This window comes from Barbus barbus (genome assembly GCF_936440315.1).
Source record: "Barbus barbus genome assembly, chromosome: 8".
Classification (NCBI taxonomy): domain Eukaryota; kingdom Metazoa; phylum Chordata; class Actinopteri; order Cypriniformes; family Cyprinidae; genus Barbus; species Barbus barbus.
In genome coordinates, this window is record NC_136736.1 from 28842278 (window position 1) to 28857865 (window position 15588).

At 34.0% G+C, this 15588-nt stretch overlaps 1 protein-coding gene across 1 annotated transcript; it reads right to left on the reverse strand.

Annotated features, from left to right (window-relative positions):
• Positions 1-330: 330 nt before the first annotated feature.
• rgs11 (regulator of G protein signaling 11) lies at positions 331-14077 on the reverse strand. Its single transcript, XM_079423370.1, has 17 exons — positions 13935-14077; positions 13271-13367; positions 12047-12097; positions 9555-9661; positions 9388-9439; positions 9179-9237; positions 8994-9070; positions 7817-7898; positions 5964-6029; positions 5642-5665; positions 3717-3778; positions 3373-3486; positions 3156-3271; positions 1744-1831; positions 1291-1429; positions 844-926; positions 331-756 (listed from the first exon to the last, which is right to left on the reverse strand). Exons 1-17 carry the CDS (start codon positions 13995-13997, stop codon positions 636-638), a joined length of 1401 nt encoding a protein of 466 aa, XP_079279496.1. The 5' UTR covers positions 13998-14077; the 3' UTR covers positions 331-635.
• Positions 14078-15588: the final 1511 nt, after the last annotated feature.

Here is a 15588-nt window from a genome sequence, read left to right on the forward strand (position 1 = left end):
TTGTGATAAATGTGGAATTGTGAATGTAATTCATATATTTTCAATAAAAGACTTTTGTAACACTACATATGTCAAAGTTTAAGGCATTTCCTTCGTTTAGAGTGATTAACATTAAAGCTAATGGGTTTTATGTTGGCCTGTACCTTTTGACTCTTTCTATTGACACATTTATTTTCTAAGGATAATTTAGCAGATGCAGATTAACAATAATTTACCATATAGTTTTACAAATGAACTACAGTTGTACTTTGTACCATCCTGTCCATTTAAGTATTCATTGAATCACTGTTATATGATGTGAATATATGTAAATAAACTGTGACAGTTTATAGCAGAAAGGAAAAACTTTATATCAAATAAATACATTAAAAACGTGACAAATGTGTGAAAAAGGCAAGTTACACTTAAAACACTGAAGAAAAAACAGTTGAAAGTTGGTAATATATCTGATAGTATCTTTGAAATGCATGAAAAGCTGTGTTTCTATATATCGTATAGAGAAATGTGAACAGAGGAATCAAGCATTCTTATTATACTGTATAATGAACTTTAGTTATAACATCTGTTTTGTAGATTACAACTGTGTTAGGTAACATAATAGCACAAAATAAAAACAGTAAATGTTGTGTGCATGTTTAAAGCCGGGATGCTGTTCCAGAGTTAGAGTTCTTTGCCTTCCCATCATCCTCTGCGGTTTGGGTAGCGAGGGCAGGTGAGGGGCTGGAGTGAGGCTGACGACGCATGAACGGGAAAACACTGGGCATACACACAGACAAACATTGATAAGATGGCTCTTCCTCTGCAGACCGAGCAAAATGGGTTGTAGGTGTCTTAGGCTTTTACCTTTTCTTGGTCTCCTGTGGTACGATGGCTCTGGCTAATAAGTTCTTGTAGAGTTCAGATTTGAGATAACGAGGGTACGAATCCTACAAAGAACCACAAAAGACATTGCATTTTGCCAAGAATATTCAAATCCTTTTAGCATCTTTTCACACCATAAAAGCTTTGTTTATAATATTAATATCCATATTCAAGTGACCCGTATTCATTTACACCCTATCAATCACTTGGAAGTCTTCACTTCTTCAGTTATAAAATGACTTTAAATATAAATACAAAATACAAGTTATTTTAAATTGTAATAATATTTCTCAATATTATTGTACTTACTGTATTTTTGACCAAATACATGTAGCCTTGGCATGCATAAGGGACTTTCAAATATTTGAATGGCAGAGTACTATATATTTATGCGCATTCTGCATTTGATCAAAGAGCTGAATATTATACCTTTTTCATGAGGAAGTAAATGTGCATTTGAGCATCATCCAAAACAAAACGATGAGGGCGCTTGAGTCCTTCCAGGGTCTTTTCCATGGTCTTGCTGTCAATATTCACCCAGCGACTTGCACCAGGAACCAGGAATTGCCTGATAGATTATAATGGAGATCAGTTACAAGGTTTAAAAAAAAAAAAAAAAAAAAAAAATCATAGACAAACTAGAGGTGCTGAGAGACTTCTATTCATATGGCACACTGATTAAGTATATATAGTACATACTTACTGATTTAGTATTTATAGCATATAGGTAATTTATTTTTGTGATGGGAAAGCTAAAATTTTTATGAAAACATGGTACATTTTTGATGAATAAAAAATTCAAAAGAACAGCATATTTAAAATATTTTGTAACCTTATAAATGTCTTTAACATTGTTGCATGGATAGAATATTAAGGTCATACTTGTAAACCTCATCCACTTTCTCTGGAATTTTTGCAGTCTCGCCATGACGAACGTCTTCACAGGCCTGCCAGAAACACAAGTTCTCCGCTGATAACATGAGAGAAACAAAGAAGGGGAACAAGAGAGAAGCACCCAGAAAAGGGGACAAAAGAAGACGATGAGATAGAGAACGGGGAAGAGAGAAACATCAGAAGTTGTTACATTATTCATATATACAGAGTGTGCAGCAGGATAAAAATGGAATCTATTAAAGCTCCAAAAGACAACTCTTCAGAACTGGGTTAAAATAAAAGATGTTTATATAAAGAGGGATTCAAACTAAAACGAATATTGAAAAAATACCACAGCGATACCATGATTTTTGGAAAATTCAATGGTATTCTTTGATGTAAATTCCATTTATATATGTATAATTATTATTTAGTATTAGAGACCAGCTAATATTGATTTAATGTGACCAAAACAAGTGTCTGATATGCAACTGATTTGGAAACAATTTAATTCTGCTTTTTTGACACAATATCTAAATTATTCATCACCAGTCAAAGATGAACAGTCTGTTACAAAGATTTCAATCAACCTGTATATTTATTATAATTAACACTTGTCCAAAGCTGCTTAAAGTAATGTAACTAAAATGGAAAATAAGTCTTTTGTAATCTAAGACTTTGCACAATTTTGCTCACTATGCTAGTTTATTTTTGTTTTGTTTTGATATACATCCAATATTTCTATAACACATCTGACATACACCATTTGGCTTCAGTAAGATTTTTTTTTTTTTCTAAGAAATTAAATGAAAGCTGTTTAAAATGTTACAAAAGATGTGTACCTGAAGAGTAATGGTACTGAAAATTCAGCTTTGCATCACAGAAATAAATTACATTTTAAAATATACTTATATATTATAAATATAAACATATAATAGAAAACAGTGATTTTAAATGGTAAAAATATTTCACAATATTACTGATTTTACTGTATTTTTGTTCAAATAAATGCAGCCTGAGGCAACATAAGAGACTTCTTTCAAAAACATTAAAAAAATAAATAAAAAAAACTTTTGAACGGTATTGTAAGCATGAGTGGCTGTTATGTAAAAAGTCCAATATTGTATGGCAATCATTAGCTGTAATCTGTTGTTTGATAGCATTGTTATAGTCATATTATTCTATATAGTCCACCAGATGGCGCCATTTATTGGTAAACCAATTATTAAACTGATTAAGTATTGATCAAACCAATTGTCTGTCTACATTTATTCAGTACACTATATATCTATGTACTATGTTGCTACTATCTGGTGCTATAACAAGAGCATAGTACCAACACACTACTGTTTTTAAGGGTTATAATTACAATATAAGTTTATACAGGATTTGTATCTTGACTAAAATTGGTTTGTGTATACCGCTGAATTCTTTCTCCAAATACGTGAGAAACTCTTTTCTTCCCATTGGGTCACTGAGCAGCTCCATGAAGCTAAAGCTCCAGCGCTCCACGCGCAGTTTAGTCGGCACAGCAACTCTATTTCAGCAAAACACAGACATATAGAGCAATTACTGACCTTCAGACAGAACATTAGTGTACTTTAGTTTAAAATGGTTGGTTATTTATGTGTGACTCACGTTTCAGAATTCATGTTCCAAAACATGATATCATCTGTGATCCAGGGGTTGCTGGGAAGACATCCTTGCATTATGGGGTCATGGGGCTGGTACTGCTCACAGTACTTAACGTAACTGCACACACACACACACACACACACACACATATGCACATGTAAGGCTATCACAAAGGGTTATGGTAAGAGTTCCTGTTAAAAGATACTTTTAGGACAGTCCATTAGCTCTAGCCTGGAGACTGAGACTTCGGCAGTGCACACACACACACACACACACAGACAGACACACACACACACACACACACAGACACACACACACACACACACACACACACACACATTCGGTACCTCTCAAGGCAAATGGAGGACTTTACACGATTCCTCGCCAGACTTGTCCTGTTATGTTCAATCTAAAGTCGTTTCACATAAAAACACAAAACCAAGTATGACTGTAAGTAAATTTGGTTATATTTCACAGTACAGTATGTGCTGATAAGTAAAGATTAATCAGCTAACTACACTTGTTAGAAATAAATATTATTGTTACAGATATAAGAATCTTTTAGTTTTAATGCTTTTCTCTATTTTTTGGTAAAAATACGTTTTTTTCTTATACTCACAAACACTACAATTATTTGATCAAAAAATACAATAAAAAGGTGAAATATGGTCACAATAGAATTTTTTTTCGATTTGAATATATTTTAAATGTACTTTATTTATTTGAATTTTAAGCAGTCATGTATTTACATGAGTCTCTCTGTGTGTGTGTGTGTGTGTGTGTGTGTGTGTGTGTGTGCATATGTATATATATATATATATATATATATATATATATAATAGCAGTGTGTTTAAAAAAGAGAGTAAAGCTCAAAATCCTTAATAATAACTTTTACTTCAATACACACAAATGCATTGGGAACATTCTATTATAATTCAAAACATGAAGAAAAATTGAGCAAAGTTGTTATTACTTCACAGAAAGTGAAGAAAAAGGAATATTAGGCTGTTCAAAACAATAGCAGTGACTGCATTTTTCTTTACAAAGTCAAACATTTACTGTATAAACAGAAAAATGCTTGAAGACTTAGCTTTCATTTTCAGGTATTCCAGCCCAGGATGATTGCACTACATCTCACAATTCCTCTGCATTTCTTGGTTTTGCCTCAGAAACAGCATTTTTGATGCCACCCCACAAGATTCTATTGGATTAAGGTCCATAACATTAATCTTATTGGTCTGGAACCAAGATGCTGCTTGCTTACTGGTGTTTTTGGGGTTGTTGTCTTGTTGAAACGGCATGTTCTCTTCAGCACAAGGCAACATAACCTCTTTAAGTATTTTAATGTACTCAAACTGATCCATGATCCCTGGAATGCGATATATAGGGCCAACACGTTGTATGAGAAACACCCCCATATCATGATGCTTGCGCCACCGTGCTTCACTGTCTTCTTCACAGTGTACTGTGGCTTGAATTCAGTGTTTGGGGGTCGTTTGACAAACTGTCTGCGGCCCCTAGACCCAAAATGAACAATCTTGCTTCATCAGTCCACAAAATATTACGCCCTTTCTCTTTAGGCCAGTCAATGTGTTCTTTGGCAAATTATAACCTCTTCATTTTTTCAACAATGGGACTTTGCGGGGGCTTCTTGCCGATAGCTTGGCTTCACATAGCCGTCTTCTAATTATTACAGTACTCACAGGTAACTTTAGACTGGAGTTGATCATTGGCTGAGTCTTTGCCATTTTGGCTATTAGTTTTCTGCAGACAATCATTTTCTGCATTTCTTTATGTTTTCCCCTCTCTAATCAACTTTTTACTACGCAGTTCTTCTGAACAATGTCTGGAATGACTCATTTTACGCAGATTTTCAGCAAGAAATGCACAGTACAACATTTGCTTGGGCCACTTGTTTGACACCAGTTTTTTCACAGAATGATATACCTCTCTAATTGAACTCCACACTGCTATTATTTTGAACATGCCCTTTTCAATTAATGATTCAGTTACACAGAATCAACAGCATGCATGTCATGACTGTTGGGTCTGTTGGTTTTCTATTACTCTACCACACCTACTAGTAAAATATTTGCCATGTAGAAATATAATTTCTACCAAAAACAGTGATTTATCTGGTTAGTGATGTTGGACTGCTATTATTTTGAACACAACTGTACAAGTATATACACACATAAAATCAAATCATCACTATAATTATTATCATTAAATATATTTATTAGGACAAACACCTGGCGTTCAAATTACTTACCTCTTTTTTGTAGAATTCTGCATTCTTTTCTGAAATTTACAATGACAAAATATCATGAAAAATATTAGCTTTCCTAAATAAGTTATTAAAACTAAATTTTCAGATCTTGCAATTGAATGAAATGACTGCAGGAAATGAGGCAGTGTTTGAGAGATTACTTACTTGAACAAGGATGCATGATACAAACAGAAATAAAGAGAAAAAAGCTGTAGATGATGCTTGAACATGAGAGATTCTGCTGTGAATGTTTGTTCATATATTTTTGAAACGTGCTGTGTCTGTGTGTATGTGGGTAATGTGTTGTGGTGGTCAGTTCACTGACCAGCTGCACTCGTGTGTTCATGGTTCTTCTCTCCGGTCCATGATCTAGACTGTGCTGCGTACCGGGCTGAAAATGTGTTCACAACGAGATATATGGATCAATGGCAAAATAAGATGTTTATGATCAAACGCATGTGCCAAGCCCTTAGAAATGCGATACCTGTATTCATGTTGGTACAGTATCTTTTGAACTGCATACCATTTTACAAAAGCTTTCACTCTAAAATGTCAATTGGTGTAACAAAAAATAATAATAATAAGATTAATAAATAATAATAATTAAAAAAAATAAAACCTGGAGTACATTTTAATCTTTATTTTCAAATATATTTTTCACAAAAGTATTTTTTTAATCATATATTTCTTAATTATAAATATAACATTTTCATTATTATTATTTTTTTTCATGGGTATGTTTTCATACAAACCTAAACTAAACCTGCCACTTGCTGGATTTAAAGACGTCCTCCTTTCTGTGACATCACACCCTGTTTTATAGTATCGTCATAAGACAATAAAATGACTTCCTATGCCACACTGAATCTATATACTTCAATCTATACTGTCAAAAATTACTTTTTGAACTTTCAAAGATTACTGGAATATATTTTACAAGACAACACTATTTCAGCCTTTTTACTTCAAAACTCCATGTTTAGCTCAATGTGTTACTTGTTACTTGTTGTATAATTATTTGTGAAAATTACTATCAATTTCTGATTGATTTTTTTTTTTTTTTTCAGTGCGGTGAAAAAACATTCAGATCTTTTTTAACAATCTGAGAATAAATACACAACCTTAACATTTTGATTTTATCCTCACCATAAATTATTAAAATATATTTTTTACTCAAAATTCAAAAAATTCAAAACACGTTCATCATAGAATGTGTATATGTTGTTGTCCATAGAATTTATTATAAATATATTTGAAAAATATTGTGAGCCTTTTGTTTTTACAGGCTTTTAAACTAACCCAAATCCCAGTAATGTCTGGCAGGTGGATTTACAACCTTTTCATGGAAGCAGAACACCACACACACACATACACACACACACACACACACACACACACACACACACACACACACACACAGAGTGACAATATAGGAATGAAATGGTCTCTAAATCCACCCCAGATTAAATCATCAGCTGGACTCCTATTAAAATGGCCTTGTGCAGGAGTAACACACACACACACTAGTGGCCAGTCTCTCACACACACAGCCACACATACACTAAAACACACATAGTCACTTAGTAATAGAATATCCTCTTAAGCGCTCAGCCAAAAGATGGACGCCCACCCACACACACACACACACACACAGTTCACTATGCTATTATTTCATCCATCAAGACACTTAAGCTCATGTTAAGCAATACATATACATATCCTTTGCACTCATGTGTGAGTGTGTTTTAAAGGCACCAATGTGTTCCACTCTATTTCTCCTTTTCTTCTGCCAGTATCTGCCCTCCCTTTCTCCCGTTCTCCTCTCACTCCGCCCACTTCCCCCTTTTTCCTCTGCTTTGCGATGCTTTTAACTGACTGGCTGAATATTTCATAAGCAGAGTCTGGATACAGATATAAAGGCACGTGCCAGATGGGTGCAGATGTCGTCGCTGCTTAAGTATCATACACTGACTAATGCATTTGACATGCTTTGCATTTCTACAGCACATTTCTGAAAGGTTATACCCAGTATGTTACTTTTCTATTTATTTAATTTATGAACTGACAAATATGTCAATCCTGATGGCAGTACTCCAATGTACTTCAAAGAATACCATGGTGTAAGTATTGCCGTGGAATGTTTTGTTAGTGTTGTGAGTCATAGTGTTCGGGACTTACAGGAGGTTTGTTCACTAGCCAGTAAGCTTGTTGCTGACACTCCAGCACGATACGATCTGCTTTTCGACGCTGTTTTGATGCCCTTAAACACAAGAAAATGAACATAATAAGGTCAATGCACAGACATAAAGAAACTCTAGACAACCCTGAGAAAAATATTTTATATTGATTTTTTCAACCATCAAAAATATGATTAATATTTAGTAGTGCATAAAACTTGAGTTTAAAAATTTAGAGCTATATAAATTATTTGTATGCTATGAAGAATTGCTTCAATTATAAAGGAGTATAGTGCAACAGTGGATGCAGCCACTGCAGAGAATTTTGCGGTTTTCATGCCTTTTTTTTGCATTATAAATTATATTTTTCTTCTTAATTTAAATTAAAGTCTTAGTAATTTTGTTATGGTTTTTGTCATTTAATTATCTTATTTTGTATATGTGTATAGACTTTTTATTAATATAATACAATTATTTAAATAAATAATTTTATTAATTATTTTTAGTACATGAAGGTAAAGTGAAATGAGAAATTATGCCTTGGAAACTAAATAAAATAAAATAAATTTCAATTTTTTATATTTTATTTTGTTTCAGTTAACTTTTATTATGCATTTAGTAGTGCAAAGTAGTATATTTATTTTCAGTTAACTATAATAAAAATTATAAAAGTTAAGCTAGGGGCCAATTTGTTAAGATTCTTTAAGATTTTAAGTGGCTAAAGTAAAAAAATATATATTATGCTAATGTTGAGTAAAGTGTAAAAAAAATGGTTTATTTGTCTTTTGTTGTTTAAACCAGTTCTAGTAATCTAACATCAATGAAAATGTATAGACACTTTTAATTACAAATATTTCAATATTTAGAAAAAAATATATATTTATTTTCATGGTTGTACCTATTGGATGGTATTTTCAGCATTTACTAGATTAAAAAATGATTTACAAATGTTTTATATTATTTCTAATTATTCAAAAATGTCATTTTGATTTTAGTAATGAGGTCCATTTTGTGCTAGAAAATGCTTTTCTGATTATTTTTATATGCTACTTTTATAATGTCGACAATAGAGGGCTAAATGTAATAGGCCGAAGGGAGCATTAAGTGTGTGTGTGTGTGTGTGTGTGTGTGTGTGTGTGTGTGTGTGTGCACGTTTAGTAATGGAAAAGGATAGTTACCTGAGCTGCTCTCTTGCCTGCATCACAACAAAGTCCCAGGTGTGGTTGATACGTTTATGTAAAGCATTATAGCACTCCTAACATAGACAGAGATTGAAAAAGGAACAACAGATGGCTTCATGGCTTCGTGACTACATTGTACAGTCTTGTTTCTCTATGGTGTGGCTGGCATTTGACCTACATACCTTTTCATACTCAATTAGTTCTCCTTGTTTTCGGATATTCTTCTTGGCCAAGTAGATTGCTAGAAGACATATAAGTAAATCCATGTACAATATATTTACCTTCTGAACCTGCTGCGGAATATCTCCTTTTGTATTGAAGCAAATGTACTTTGGTTTGGCACATTTGGTAAATAAATGTTTGTTTTGAACCATAGGAAGTTAGATCTCACCATAGTCCAGTTCTGAAGCAGGCCAGCGTGTCGACATCCAGTAATACGGTGTCTGATAAAGACAGATTAATTCAGATGTGCTGATTTTGAAAATGGAAATTTAGAAACTGCTGATATGGCATGGGATTTTACGTAAATATTGTGTAAGTGTGTGCATATATAAATACCTGAAAGCGATATGGTGAATCGTCAGCTTTCAGAATAAGGTTTCTTGGCTCTTTTAAAGGGTAAATGTATCCATACTTAACAAAGAGTTGTCCAACGTGCAATGCCTCTAAATAAAGATGAGAAAATATTCATATACAGGTGCATCTCCAAAAATTAGAATATCGTGAAAAAGTTATTTTTTTTTCTGTAACTTATTTCAAAAAGTGAAACTTTCATATATTCTAAATTCATTACATGTAAAGTAAAACATTTCAAAAGTTTTTTTGTTTTAATTTTGATGATTAGAGCTTACAGCTCATGAAAGTCAAAAATCCAATATCTCTAAATATTAGAATATTTCCTAAGATCAGTCAAAAAAAGGATTTGCAAAGCAGAAAAGTTCAAGTTCTTTAAAGTATGTTCATTTATGCACTCAATACTTGGTCGGGGCTCGTTTAGCACAAACTCCAGCATCAGTGAGGAATGGCATGGAAGCGATCAGCCTGTGGCTCTGCTGAGGCACTATTGAGCCTTCAGCTCGTCTGTATTGTTGGATCGACTGTTTCTCATCTTTCTCTTGAAAATATACCATAGATTCCATATGGGCTTCAGGTCAGACATGTTGGCTGGCCAATCAAGCACCGTAATATCATGGTCAGCAAACCACTTGGAAGTGGTTTTGGGACTGTGGGCAGGTGCTAAAGTCCTGCTGGAAAAGCAAATCAGCATCTGCATAAAGCTTGTCAGCAGATGGAAGCATAAAGTGCTGCAAAATCTCCTGGTAGACGGCTGCATTGACTCTGGACTTGATAAAACACAACGGACCAACACCAGCAGACGTCACGGCTCCCCAAATCATCTCTGACTGTGGACACTTCACACTGGACTTCAAGCAGCTTGGGTTCTGTGCTTCTCCAGTCTTCAACCAGACTCCAGACATTGATTTCCATGGAAAATTTACTTTCATCTGAAAAGAGGACTTTGGACCACTGAGCAACAAGTCCAGTTCTTTTTCTCCTTAGCCCAGGTAAGATGCTTCTGATGTTGTCTCTGGTTCAGAAGTGGCTTGGTAGCCCTTTTCCTGAAGACGTCTGACTCAGGCAACGAGTGCATAAATGAACATACTTTAAAGAATTTGAACTGTTCTGCTTTGCAAATCCTTTTTTTGATTGATCTCAGGAAATATTCTAATATTTTGAGATACTGGATTTTGACTTTCATGAGCTGTAAACTCTAATTATCAAAATTAAAACACTTTACATGTAATGAATCTAAAATATATATTACAGTTTCACTTTTTGAAATGTTACAAAAAAATGCAGTTTTTCACGATATTCAATTTTTTTTAGATGTACCTGTACAGCAAATAATCTTTGTTTTATTTATGTTATGTTGAGCACAAAGGGGTGGTGATGGCGCAGTGGATAAGACGCATGCCTTTGGTGTGAGAGACCTGGGTTCGAATCCACTGTGAGACACCAATGTGTCCCTGAGCAAGACACTTAACCCCTAGTTGCTCCGGAGGCGTGCGACCTCTGACATATATAGCAATTGTAAGTCGCTTTGGATAAAAGTGTCAGCTAAATGTAAAAAAAGATATTTTGAAGAATTTTTCCATACTATGGAAGTCAATGGGTACCGTCAATACTTTCCAGCATTCTTCAAAATATCTTCTGTTGTGTTCAGCAAAAGAAAGAACCTCATACGGGTTTGGAAGTACATGAGGGTGAATACATAATGCCAGAATTTTCATTTTTTCATTTCCCTTTAACTAGAATCGTAGTAAATGATTTGAGAATACATACATTTCATCTAGTGGTTGCCTACACAAGGTGTTCCCTCATTGCAGTGCACAGATCTGCCAAACTCTCTGGAGTCTTGTTTATTCCAGACACAGCTGTGTGCAGCATTACTTGTTTATTAGTGCTTTTCTGAACCATGCAGCCTGTTCTCTGAGAGTGTGACATTTGTGCATTTATTATTAAAAATCTTGCACACAACTCAGCTTACATTACATAAAATCTGACTTTAATAAGCAACTTTCATATGCAATTTAGCTCCCCATGTTTGTGTGTGCGCGTGTGTATGTTTTGAAGTCCCTCAGGATGGCACATGGAGAATAATGTCATCTCTGGAGAACACTTTCTATAAACCACACACAGGTGACTGGAAAACTCCAAGAAATACACCAGAGCAGACCGCATGGAAATTATTACATGCACACAGTAAGTCTGAAATAATGTTGGAGCTACAAGGCAGTTTATGAGCACTTTCTAAATTAATTTTAAATCTATAACTTTTATGCACACGGTTACATTTTTTGAAGAAAATATGAATTGCGCTTGTCCATGCAAAAGTTGCTGACACTTTAGTTTAATAAAGATAACAACGTCTTTGTTCTTTTACTATAGATATCAGTTATCATCATTGTTGCAATCAAGTACAATTCCAATGTTATGTATCAAAGGCAAAGAATCAAAATATATTTATTTAGGTTATATTAATGTCCTACCTTCATCAGAGATCGAAAACTTCTTAATCAGCCATTCAACAATGTCTACACCTGTATGAAATCAAAGAATATTACTGTCAACATAAGCACACTGTGTCAGACAAAAGAATGTATCTTCTGCAATGAATGGTCAAACAGCTGATAAAAACATCACAATAATTCACAAGTAATCCACACCACTCCATTCCATCAGTAAATGTCTTGTAAAGTGAAAAGCTGCGTGTTTGTAAGAAACAAATCATCACAATAATCCACATGTAATCCACATGACTTCAGTCCATCAGTTAATGTCTTGCAAAGTGAAAAGCAGCATTCTAACTTTAAAGCATCACGTCCATAATCTATAATTATGTTTCCTCCAGTGAAAAAGTCTTTCTCCTGTTGTCCTCCCACATCAAAATCCACCAACATATTTGTGTTTAAACTGTTTTGGGCTGTTTTTGCTTGTAAGCAGTGCCTGATCTGTGCATATTTCTCTCCTGATTCAGAAGAGACAACTTATTCTACCTGGAAGCAATGATCTGTTTATCACAAACACACAGGTTTTTGCTGCACAAGATGTTAATTGATGGACTGGAGTTGAGTGGATTAGTTATGGATTATTATGGTGTTTTTATCAGATGTTTGGACTCTCATTCTGACGGCACCCATTCACTGCAGAGGATCCATTGTGAGCAAGTGATGTAATTTAAAATTCCTCCAAATTTGTTTTTATGAAGAAACAAACTCATCTAAATCTTGGATGGCCTGAGGGTGTGTACATTTTCAGCTAATTAAAATTTTTGGGTGAACTATTCCTTTAAGTGACTTTGATTTTAATTTATCTTTAATTTGTTGAAGAAAGTAATTTGTTTATTCACCTCTGAGACACAAGTGCAGGTGCAAAACATGCACTGTTAGACTAATTAATAGCGAGAAAAATGAGCACAGAGACTGAAAGCACACACAGGAGTCTAATTTCACTGCGCAAGCTTCTATTGATTCACTGTCCTCATACACACTCAAGACTTTCCGAGATACGCATGGATACTTTGCTGTTAAATGCAGAATATTTCCACAGTAGTAATGGGGAAACTATTCTAATCGTGCCTCAGCTGTCTCTCTTATCGTGCCAGAGGCTGGAAAATACGTGGAACAGTCATGTCCATTTGGGATTATCAAGAGAGAGTGAGTGAAGCTTGAAGTTTGATGCAGTCATAGAGAGAAAGAGAGAGAGAGACTCACCAGTCATAGCGTGTGGTATGACCGTAATAAGCAGACGCTGGTTGCGCAACTTGATGCCCATATCAGGGTCCTGCATGGATATGATCATGCGCTCCATCTGTATGAGGGCGCATGTGAAATATTAGTACTTTTAAATATTCATTTATCACACCACACAACTATTTTGTGAACTACACAAAAGCTAAAATGTGATTAAAACTGTGAACAGCATAAAGAAAAAATCTTAAATCTTGAATAAAAAAAGACTGCCATTTGCCTACTATTCAGGCTATTAACAATAAAGAAATAAAAAACAGGATGCACCCCTTTAAAAATTATAACAAAACATACATTCTCATTATATACATTTTTATAAATTAACAAGCTGATTTAATGTAAAAAAAAAAAAATATATATATATATATATATATATAAAAATCAATTATATAAGTAACCTAAGAAAATGCAAACACAACTATGCAAATTCAGAACATTTACTGTAAAGAAACTTTAATTTAGTCTTTAACACATTTTCAATAATGCGAGGAAAAGTTCCTATAGCTACTGTGTCTTACAGGCAACAACTGCAGGTTTACAAAACTCTGGCTTGTTTGCAAAAACGACAATGTTCTGCAGCAGATTTATGATTGTTAGAGATAAATGAAAATCGATTTTAGGGACTTGCCTTAGTCAAACAGGGCATCTGCTGTCGCTGCACTCCATCCTGACTGAGTGTGTTGATGGTCATGCTGCTGCTCGTGTGCTCTGAGTCTGGATGTGAAGTTGAAGAGAGCTGGAGGATGCTCACACTGATGCTGGAGAGTCTGCTGTCCCGTCAGAGAGCCGATGGGGTGGCGCTACATCCGACTACAAAATAGAAATAAAATAGCGCCTCCCAGTGTTGATTGATTCAAATTGATAATTGTGGACCTTGACATATACAGTACACTATAGAGTCAACATTTTCATTAAAGTTGTCCTAAAACCTAAAAACAAAATGCATTCTTGTCTTAGGACAGCTTTGATCCACTTTAAATGTTGACTACTATATACAACTATTGAAAAACAAATACAATATATATTTCTCATTTAGTTTAACTTGATGTACTAAAATAGCCAAAACTAAATTTAAAAAACTAATAAAACTAATAAATAAATAAATAAAAACACACACACAACAAAATTACAAAAGTTAAGCTAAAATGAAACTGAACATAGAAAATATAAAAATAAAAACAAATTCTAAATATTAGTAGAAACTATAATAGTAATACTAAATTAACCCTCAGACATCCTTCATATAACAGCCCTTAATCTGAGCCCAAATTTGTCCACGAAGGTCTCAGGTGTGATTCCATTTTTTTTTTCTATCAATTTATGCAATTTTTTGTTTAATTACCTCTAAAAGTACCATATTTTTATGTACTTCATAAATAATAATAATAAATAATAATAATAATTCCAGTTGGTTCAGACAGCCAAAACATAAAATTGTGTGACTTTGGTGGCATCTGGCTTATGATGGTATCAAAATATCAAAATAATCAATAGCCACTACATTATTTGGCAGTAGTTTTCAATGGCTTTTTTTTTCGGTGTGTGTTTGTGTGTGTGTGTGAGAGAGAGAGAGAGAGAGAGAGAGAGCGAGAGAGAGAGAGAGAGAGAGAGAGAGTGAGAGAGTGAGAGAGAGAGAGAGAGAGAGAGAGAGAGTATGATTGTTTGACACATTGAGAATGTTGTATAGGCTCACCCCTTCATTTATTTATGTGTATTTGATCTGCATTGTGTTGGATTTATTGGACAAATAAAAAAAAAATGCTTTGAATTTTAGTATTTCCCATTAATTTTACTATGGGAGAAATTTCAGGGGTTTTTTTCAACCATTTAACTTCGTTGAATCAAGTCCTCTATTTTCTGTGTGTGTGTGTGTGTGTGTGTGTGTGTTCAGGTGGCAAACTTAGGAAAAGTAGCAAAGTCTGCTAAAGCTAAAAAACTGTTCAGCTAAAGGAAACTATTTAAAAATAAAAAATGCCCAAATTTGTCCAGAAGGATTTTTGCATTTACATTTAGTTATTTAGCAGATGCTTTTATCCAAAGCGACTTACAAATGTGGACAATGGAAGCAATCAAAATCAACAAAAGAGCAATGATTTGCAAGAGCTTTGACAAGTCTCGGTTAGCTTAACGCAGTACACTTAGCAAGTTTTTTTTAAAATTATATAATAAATAAAAAGAAAACAGATAGAATAGAATTAGAATAGAGAGTGCTAGAGTTAGAAGTAAAAATGATAATAATGATAATAATACATACATACATTTTATGTAAAATATGCATATGT